We start from the raw sequence: 10755 nt of genomic DNA on the forward strand, positions 1-10755 counted from the left end.
CGGTCGAGTAAGAATTAATCATTTTTTTCAGTTTGCATAATTATCTCAATTAACGTATATGGGCAATTCCATAAATATGTACCTCCGACCCCCTAGTATGTGGGTCCTTCATGAATTTTTATGTCTCTGATTTCTTTTTTTTTTTGACAGTCTGTAATGTTCTCTAATTGACCATGACTTGGTCAATTTATGAAGTGAAGTAAGACTTGAAAAACATGGGGGTCGTACGAACAAAGAGGTTGAAATTTAAATGGAGTTGCCCATAATTGACAACTCTAAGAAATTATCAATTTAGATGAATTCAGTATTTACACGTTTGGAGCAATACTTTCACCTTTTGAAAGCTGTGACCAGTGTGACATGAGGGGTTGGATAATGAGTAAGGTTATAACACATAAAATTACATCTTTTGAAATGCAGAGTTACAGAAGAATGATGAAATATCTTAGAAACGAATGCATGCCAAGAAAGAAATATTGCACATGACAGGGCCCAAACACGCTAGGTAATCATTAAAAGGGAAAAGCGAAATACTTTGGGCATGTTAAAGTCACTAAATACTTATATGTTGGGGGTAAAGGGCAGAGGGAAGGAAATCAGACATTGAGAAAGGAATCCAATAGATTGTCGGATATGGCAGCTCGCATATTACAGATGTCGACATATAAGTCGGCCTATATAGTCACTACATGGCGTTTCATATCATTCAGAATCCTATTTCTCGATATTGAGATTTGTCTTTTTCTAATAACACAAATGGTTTTTGATATCAAGAACAGCAGATGGGTTTTATGGATAAATTTTCTTTCAGTTTTGATCACCCCCTTTCACATACACTGTAATAATACCGGTGCTAATTTAATACCAGCTCGGTATATATCTATGTAGTAAGCACCAGATGTGTTGAAACAGCACCACTTGGCTTAAGGCCCAACACCAGATAGGCGTTTAAACAACACTAACCAATATCGGTTTGACTCTTAACCGGTATTGTTACAACACTTCCCTGTTGTTTTCCGATATAGATACCGGGCTGGTGTTAAATCAAAACGCGGTGATTTTTTGTTGTGTAGATAATATTGAAAACGTTTGTCACACGATTAAGAAGATTGTTTGAGTAATAGTACTATAACCTTACTACGAAATATAGATACATGTACAAGTACAGACAGCATTTCTGGAAAGTCATTGCATGTATAATTTATATAATATAATATAATTTCATCACTTATTAAAGGGCAACCCATCCCAACCCAAACAAAAGTTGATTTGAATGAATGGTGAAAGTTCCAACAACGTTAAAAGTGAAAATTTATTATTTTTTTAATCTGATGTAAAGTATGTGAAGTATAGTGAAGGATGTGAAGTATAGAAGATGCGACATTTAAAAGTTTTGCTTTAAAGGACAACTCTACCCGGAACCCCAAATAAAAAAAGTTGAGGAAGTAAGACTTGACTGTAAAGAGATCAGTCGAAACAATCAGGTGCAGCTCCTGTCGGTCCATGTCAATCAATTATTGCTCTCTCAGCTTGAACGCAGTTAATTAATGCAGCTATGTAACCAAGGTTCGAATTGGTCTAATTAACTTGTGTCAGTTGGTCTAAAGTAATACTGGAAGTTCGTATCCCCTTAAGGGCGATGTGGCGCGCCTGTAATCCACACTACATAAGAAAGTCAAGAACTAATGCAAAGTTCGAGCCCTGGATGGTCACGTCTTCCGGATGGTGACGTTATAACATGTCGGTCCTAACTCCCAAAAGTAATCATATTGATACACGTCTGTAAACGTTCCAGTACACACATATCTTTTCTCTTTATGGCATAGATATAGGAATATCAGGGACACGTTAGTCACTAACAATGAGAATTCCCTGTACCAATCACCGTGCTCATTGTTGCTGGGATGATTTTTACCAGACACGCAATCTTTCCAATTGCCTATTTTGTCCTAATGCCGCTAGGAATTACGATATACAACACTTATAAATTTTAGTACTGTGACCTTTCATTGGACTCCTGCGTGGACGAGTAGGCCTAGTGTCGGTATAAGTATATGCATAAGGATAAATATTCCCGCAGCATGAAGTTGGGATATTGATCGTACAGTTTAATGTACGATTGATTGTACATTGTGGCCTATGCAATCAATCGTAGCTTTGTGTTACATCCACCAGGTAAACATGGGGATTGTAATATACATTTGACAAAGGTCACTTTTTTCAACGCCTGGAATAAATAAACAATAATTTTTTTATTGCAACGTCGTAAAATGTATAACTTGGCGTCAATAATCACGAGTCGGCATGATAAGCCATTTCGAGAGTCGAGATAGGTACAGCTATAGGGGTGCAAAATCATGTATACTGGCGCCAAAACTCGCGATAGTGAGCGTGGTCAACACAGGTGCGAAAGCTTATATCATATAGGCTAGGCCCTACCCATAATAATTATATAGGTCTATGATGTTTGCCTCAAGCCTTTACCCGTCTCTTAACTATATGGTGTATTTGTGTTTCTTTATATCTGTATATGAAACTGAAATGATTCCTCATAAAATCACATTAATCTGTTAATCCGGCTTATACTTCATGCACGCACGTATAGATGGTTTTATTGTTTGGACTATGATCGATTCTCCCCGACGAACGTGTTAGCATTGTGTGTGCTTATGTGCATTAATTTTCAGAGTGAATCGACTAGACAATATGATAAATAAGAACATAGTCCACTTTTACATCGGTGGCGGCTGCAGCGATCCCAGGTATAGGACAGACGCGATGAATGCATTGTGGTATATATAGCGAGGGGGTGTCGAGCAGCCCCTTAAACCCGCGGAACATCCCCAAGCAGACACGAATCACTTCGAGCTACACACAGTACTACCCTGAACTTGAAATTGTAACACTGTGTATGTTGATTCCTTCTACATACATCCATACAGGGCTTAATGTGGTATACGTGTCGACAAAGTGAACGACTGTGCAGCAAGACCATACTTCTATTTTGAGTGTAAGTACTCTCATATGTCGTGTCTCATCTACTGTATTGTCATAACATGTCTGGTAAATTGACATATTTGAATGAGAACCCGAGTGAGCTAAAGCTACCATATTTAAAACGTGAAGATCGTTTATCAAACTGAATACGCGTGTACGCGTTATGATGCGGAAGGAGAACGTGGGGATTCCCCATTTCTAGATCCATTTTGTGAGAGCCCGCCATTTTTGCATGTGACACAAGGGGTGGATCCGAAATCATGTAGGGTGTAAGGGAGCCAGGGCACATGGATACTAGGCCTATGTCTGCTTTATATCCTGTGGATGTGTAGATGTGTTCAGTATTGATAACGGAATAGAAATTTGATTGAATAGGCCTACGTTCTGTGGAGTGGCGTGAAATGAAAGTGGATGTATAAGATCGCAAGGAAGGGCAAATCCGGAGGGGGGGGAATCCGTTTTTTATAACTAACTTGTTTCCCGCCGAGCAATCTGCACTGGAAATGACAGGATATCTATTCTTTTTAATAATCTGATTATAATAGTTTAATGATTTCATGGTTTCATAACTGGTGTCCGGCTGTCCTGATAGATTCCTTACTGAGTGGATTGTGTAATATGCAGGGCCTCGTAGCATAAAACTGTTTTCAAACGAAATTACATGTATGTAGACATGTAGAGGTCTACCACCCCCCCCCCCCGATTTTAGAGCGTATGTCAGGCCTACTACGGTTACAGAACTAAGGTGTCAATCAAAATTATGCATTTCATGTTGGTTAGTATAGCAAAGTTAATAAAACAATATTTTTCTCTGCAATGGACTTTGTTTGGGACTCGTGGGTTTTCCCGCCAATCAATGTCCTATATATGACTTTTCGGTGCAGCGGGGGATCCTCAATGAACTTGCATTTATGCGTAGGCATCCCTTGTTATTAATGTCTGTCATTAATTAAGATCTAAAGCACTGTAAAGATTTAATTATTCACTTTGCCTGTTGTAACACCTAGGGTATTTCATCCCGATATTTAATTCATACATTAATAATGATAAGAAGAATAATGATATATTTAATTTACTGTAGAAGTATTAAAATTAATGATATTCACTTACATAATGATATGAGAAAAGTCCGATTTGAGATAATCAAGGGAACTTTTGAATGAATTTGCAATCATCAAAATATTAACTTGTAATTATGCCATGCAAAATAATTGTTTTGTAGAGAAAATACAAATATATATGTGATTTTGGGTCCTTATTCATTATGAGAGAAAGAGAGAGGGGGGGGGGGTGGAGGGGGTGAGAAAAAAAAACAGTCCGTGAAGTATATGCACGCAATTTCCAATTTGTCGGCATTCCGATTATATTTCATACTTGTCACTTGTAGAAAAAAAAATCTATCAATATGTTTCCAGTCGACAAAGAGAAATTTGGATTCTATAATGCAAGAATACAAGTCTATCCCAGATCATTTAGGTGTATAAAGCATTATTTACATGAAAGTAGCAAGCTATATAGGCAGTCGCATCATATTGGCATCATATTTTTGAGGGGGGGGGGGGGGGTCATTGACCGCAAATATAAAAAGACAATAACTTATTTTCAATGCTAAATTTGCTAAAATTTCTGGGACTTGATAGCCACATTATAATGACTGTCTCCGTATGTTAAAGATACGCAAGCCTAACATAATAGTTCAAGAATGATTTTGTTGTTCTGTACGAGTCTTGGTGCTATTAATGTTCACACCGACGCATATAACATGTCATGTCTTCTTATCCCACACACAGGCAAAATATTCATCTAACCATGGACCGAAAAGTGAAAAGAACAGGAAAGACAGACGCCAGAGACAGTGACACAGATGCTGATCTACCACCTGAACCTAAAAGGACAAAGGCGAGCAAAGAGAAACAAGGAGGTGGACCAGGACAGCTGGATACGAGTGCTGAAAAGGGTAGTAAGAGGAAGAGGCCCGTCCCTAAAGAGCTGAAGAAAAGGAAAAAACCGAAAACGGATGAAGGATCGGATTCTGAGGTTGATGATCAAAGTAAGGAGAAAGAAAGGAAAGGGTCAAAGGCGGGAGAAAAGGCAAAGTCAAACGCGAGACATGATACTGAGAATGATAGGATCGACAGTGCTTCCACCAGATCAGATGACTCTGGCCATGATCGAGTCGATGATGATCTCAATTCGGCATCCGAAGAAGACGACGCAGATGAGGAAGAACCCATGGATTATGCAGAAGAGGCAACTGAAGATATCAGCAATGAAACCCAGCCCGAAGGATCCAAGCCGCAACGTGGAAACTCGATGAATTTCCAGTCAGTTAGGCAGGAACTCACCCGGCCACATAAGACGACACCCATTACCCAACATGACACGACCGCATCTGACCAAAAAGATAATGCACCAAGACTCACTGGCAATAAAGCCTTCTCTCCTCGTAGGACGGAGAAGAAAGTAAATATTACACAAGAATCGTACTATCCTACAAGTCGACAGAGGTACTCACAGCAATCGCGGCAAGATTCCGCCAGGTACAGGAATCAGACTCTTTCGTCAGTCCCTCCTGGACAAAGATCTTTTCAAACCCTAAGAACTTACACCAGTTCATCAGTCACAAGCAGGAACATGAAAGAAGGGCGAACTTCTGGTCTAAGCAAGGAAGCAAAAACATCTTCTCATGGGCATGGTGGGTGTCGAAAGTACTGTTTAATTTTGATATTTCTTGCTGCATTTGTCGTTGCTATATTCGCCTACGTAATTAAGAATGATGTCATAAAGATGGATGATTTGCCAACTGTGGTGAAAGATGTTGGGTCCTCTGTGTTTTCCTCCGAGTGTGTGAAAAGGATGCGATCTGAACGGTTTGATATCTTGATGCAAGAACAAGACAATCTTCTCAAACAGTACCCGAGCCTTGATGAATCAGCTCTCCCTATCATTGCCGGTGCTTCCTTCGACCACGTAAATGACCACCATGAACTTGCAAGACCGGTCGTCTTGCTACTTGTCGGGAAAGACGGCGGTAAGACCAATGTCAATGACGTCGCTCACAGCGTCGCTACGATGTACGCCAACGTCTTTTCATCAGAGCGTCACGAGAACGACGTTGTAGGGATCGTCGGCGCATACCTCGAGGAGTCCTCTGCAGATGAAGTGAAGAAAGAAGTAGAAAGCCACATAGAGAAAGGCTTCAGTGGTTGCTCCAGCGTCGCCCTCATTACCGATGTCGACAAACTTCCTCCGTGCTCAGCCACGATGTTCCATGCTTACTGTGACAACGACAGCGCTCCTCATAAAGACGCGGTCTTCATCTTTACCTTGACGCTTAATGCCGAGTTGAAAGAAAACGCACCAACTTCAGAAGTTGAAAAAGCAGTCCAAGCGCAGCTCAGCGATAGTTGGAGTAGATGTCCTGAAGAATTTTCAGCGGCTAAGATTGTAGCAATGCACAGCCGCGTTGCAAATAACATAGTCATCATCTAATTAATCAAAAGTTAAGAATCAAATACAAAATAGAGTGATATAATGTCATTGAGTTCCCACCAGATTCCAATGTTTTTGTTTAGTGTTTTGGTTTCTTTATAATGTAAGGATTCACTGGCCAAAGCTAACTCCGTAAGGTGGTCTCATCAATATTGCTAAACACCTGATTTGCCACAGTATTTCAAAAGTCAAAACCGACATAGAAATATACTGATGTATTTTTCTATTCTAATAATTTCCTGCATTCTTTCTTCACAAATGTTATACACCAAGCAGGTTGAACCCTGTAAATATTTGCCTGAGACCGCTAGTCAAAACATTCTATCATGGATCCATGATTCTATAGAGTGCACATAAAATCGTATTCTACATGAGGGCATAAAAATGTCAACGCAATTGATAAACTCAGAAACATTACACCCTTTCTTAAATGGATGCTCCGGGCTGAGAATATCTATATCTTAATAAATAGAATAAAATTAACAGAGCAAAATGCTGAAAATTTCATCAAAATCTGATAATAAATAACGAAGTTTTTTTAATGTGAAAGTTAACATTTTGTGAAAACAGTTATATGCATGTCGTCATGAATATTGATTTGGTGTGCTGATGTCATATCCTTTTTCTTATGCTATTACATGAAATCATAATTGTTTCATACATGTGTAAATGTGTCTCCGTTATGAAAAAAGTTACAGCAATTTATAACTAATACAATTAATCAGTTGTCAATTGTTTTAGTTCTTGGTAGAAATTTTTTGAACGAACCCAATTTCATATAATAAAATACAAAAAGACAAATGGGGATATGACATCATCAGTCCACCTAACGAATATAGAACTGTTTTACCGGAATAATGCAAATTATTGACATTTTTATGCCCTCATGTTGAATCTGATTTTTATGTGCACTCTATAAAATGTTTTGACTAGCGGTTTCGGCATTTTGCTTTGTGTATTTTACTCTATTTATTGAAATATGAATATCTTCAGCCTGGAGCATCCTTTTAATGTTTTTCATTTTTTACCTTCTTATTTTCCTTGTTTTCTTATCATTCTTTTCCTTTCCTTTTTTCATTCATCTTCGTGCTCCTCCATCTCTTCTTCGTCTTAGTCTTCATCTTCTTCATAATATTTCTTCTTCCTCCTCCTCCTCTTCTACCCAGTCTTCTTCTTTACCATCATTTTTCTTCTTCCTCGTCGTCCTTTCTTCTTTCTCTTATTCTTCTCCCTTTTTCTTCTTCTTCTTCCTTTTTTTCTTGGCATAAAACTTAGGTCTCAAGCATGTTTTTCTTTTTTGATCGATTATCACGCGTGTATGCAGCAAAAGCCCCCTCCCCAGCCCCCTGAATAATATCGTTTTGTGAAGAAACTGTTGAAATGTTCTATGAAACCTCAAAACTCATTGTAAACAGCAGACAGATTTCCATTGACTTCACGATTAAGAATGAGAGATTTCATGGACAAACAACTCAGACATGAAGGTTAACATAGGTAAAAAAAAAAGTTGGATAAACCCTCCAAATGATATATTACGGAATAGCTCGAATTCCCCCTGGGTACCCACCCGAAAACACTTGAATACAGATTCTGATGAATTCGAATTCGAATTCTTCACCTGTTCTATGACGAATGTCCTCAGTTGGTGACGATTGAATACTAGTAATTGGTTGATTTGTTTTTGTTGTTGTTGTTGTACATTGTTTCAAATTTAGGTCTGAAAGTTTGATTATCACAAGAAGAAAAAGGCACATGCAGTTCCTTTACTTTCAGTGTATTTTTTTCATTTTCTTTACTGTTTTAGTTTAGAAATCAATTGGGGATCCGGATATAAGGTAAAATCCAAATAAGATAAAGAAACCTTTTTACAGTTTTGGATTAATTCCTTCAATCTTTCAAGATAAAATCTATAAAAAAACTATTTTTTCAGTGTATTTTGGCAGATATTTCTCAGAAATATCTGGCAAGGAATAATATTTTTTTGCTGGGATAGAGGTTTAAAAGCTGATCAAACGTGCATTTACAGTAAGCATCAAAATATAATAAGATTTAAACGATTTCATTCATACGATATATTTTTTCTTTTGCATTGTACCGAGTTACTATTTGTACATCATGCTGTAACATGATGTTATTGATATTATTAAAACATATTCTGTGTAAAAAAGAAAATGACATGTTGATGTACACGAATACTACATGTATATCAATCAATGGCGTATCTTAGACTTGAGCAACAAAATTTGCGCCCCTACAGATTTTTATATGTGCGTGAGATAGAACTTTCAAAGCTTTTTGTTATATTTTCTTTTTCTTGCGCCCCCTCCACACCTGGAGTGGTGCCAGGGGTACCTACCCCCCCCCCCCCCCATACACAATTTGCCCTATAGTGGGGTGTTTTATTTGATATTGTGGTGATCTTATATATTTTGATTTCATTTCTTTCAGAAATATATTCGAGAATTTGTTTTTAAAGCAGTTCGATGTGGAATGTATAAAATTTTGTAATTTTCTGGTATAACGACAGTTATCTTTCAAAATGTTTGTAGCTCACTTTTCTACCCATAAAAAGCTTTAGCGTTGTGAAAAAAATAATAAAATTTTACTGAAACTACAATGTGGTGTGACAGTGTTGTTACAGTAGGAAATAATCACGGAAAACTTGAATATGTGATGACGAGAGAGTGCGCTTGCTTCTACATGTATTATACATGTTATACCGATGGCGCACAGTCGTCCACGCGCAAAGTTAATTAAACCAATATTGGTATTCTTTTGTTTAATATCTGTCAGAGCAGTGTACGCCATATTGCATCTAATAAGAATTAGATTGGTTAAGCTCTGTTTGAGAAAATGGTACTTCAGGTTGAGAATTATATGAATTTAATGAATGGAATAAAAATAAAAAGCAAATTACTAGAAATTTCATCTAAATCGGAAGAAAAAATATATTTGTAAAGTTTGCATTATTTCGATGAAATGTTGCATAGGAGTCTACATTAAACATCATGAATATGTGATGGCTTATAGCTTTCACGGATAAGTTATCTTCAAGATTTTTCTTCAGACAAGTACATACAGTGAGATATAAATTAAGTTGCATCATTGACCATCTGACAAGTACACATTAAATCTGTTGCCAATCTTATTTTAATTTCTTTGATCAAGAGATGGGAATAACAGTGACGTAACAGGCGGGGGGGGGTAAACCTGGCCCTGGGAAGAGGGGGTGCTGGGCACAAAAAAATCCTTAGGGGTGCTGCGTGTATCATTCTCCACATGCAGCACCCCAAGGTTTTCTAAAATATGTAAAAAAAATAATAAAAATATGTAACCAAAATGACCTTCATTTTGTAGTGAACACCCTTTAGGGGGGCTTTTTAAAGTTCTCTGGATCAATTTGATCTCAATAATTTTGTATTGAAAACTTTTCCCCCCCTTTTAAAATTTATATCAGCAACCCATTTAAAAATTGTTCACTGGGCCTGGGGCAAACAGGCTTAGGGAGGAGGGAAAGGCTACCCACCCCCCCCCCCCCCCCCCCGGCGGATTTCACCGGGAAAGAGAGATAGAGAGAAAGAAAGAAACAAAGAGCGAGAGAGAAAAGAAAATGAAGAAGAAAAAAAAGAAAGGGGGAAAGGAAAGGGCAAGAGGAAAAGGTGAAAATAAAACTAAGAAAAAATTAAAAGGTAAAACGGAAGGAATGCGGGAAAAGGAAGCAACAGAAGAAAATAAGAGAAAGAATAAAAATCCGCAAACATATTAGCATGATAACCATGATAAATAAGGGAAATAAATTAAAAGATGGCAAACAAAAGCGGGAAATGAAGGTATAATGGAATAAGCCAAAAGCTAAATTGGAAAATGAAGAAATGGAAAAGAAAGAAAAAAAAAGACAAAAACTAAATAACACGACTGGGCTGCCGAGGATTGAAAATTGAAGCACTGGGAAGGGGGCGAATAGAGGGGGCAACGATATATGAAATAATGGAAAAAATGAAATATGACTGTTAATTTTGCTGAATATAGTGTAAAATCAATCAAATTATCAAAATTTCATTTTAAAAGGCCATTTTTTTCAGGCTCGCTTGGCTCGTGGCTTTTTTTATTTATTTATTTTTCACAAATTTTCCAACATTTGTTATGTTGTGCCCCCTCAAAATATTTGGTTTATTATGCAACTGCGTTGAATTACTGTGTGTGTAAAAGCTATATAATTATATACCCGCGATTTGATTAAAATAGCGGCCATCTGTAAGGTTTAAA

The 10755-nt window shown here is 37.5% G+C and overlaps 1 protein-coding gene across 1 annotated transcript; it reads left to right on the forward strand.

The window, feature by feature from the left end:
- Window positions 1–648: 648 nt before the first annotated feature.
- Window positions 649–6991, forward strand: LOC121429214 (torsin-1A-interacting protein 1-like). The gene is made up of 2 exons (XM_041626174.1): window positions 649–3010; window positions 4788–6991. Exon 2 carries the CDS (start codon window positions 4807–4809, stop codon window positions 6487–6489), a length of 1683 nt encoding a protein of 560 aa, XP_041482108.1. The 5' UTR covers window positions 649–3010; window positions 4788–4806; the 3' UTR covers window positions 6490–6991.
- Window positions 6992–10755: the final 3764 nt, after the last annotated feature.

This window comes from Lytechinus variegatus, chromosome 15 (assembly GCF_018143015.1).
Source record: "Lytechinus variegatus isolate NC3 chromosome 15, Lvar_3.0, whole genome shotgun sequence".
Lineage (NCBI taxonomy): Eukaryota > Metazoa > Echinodermata > Echinoidea > Temnopleuroida > Toxopneustidae > Lytechinus > Lytechinus variegatus.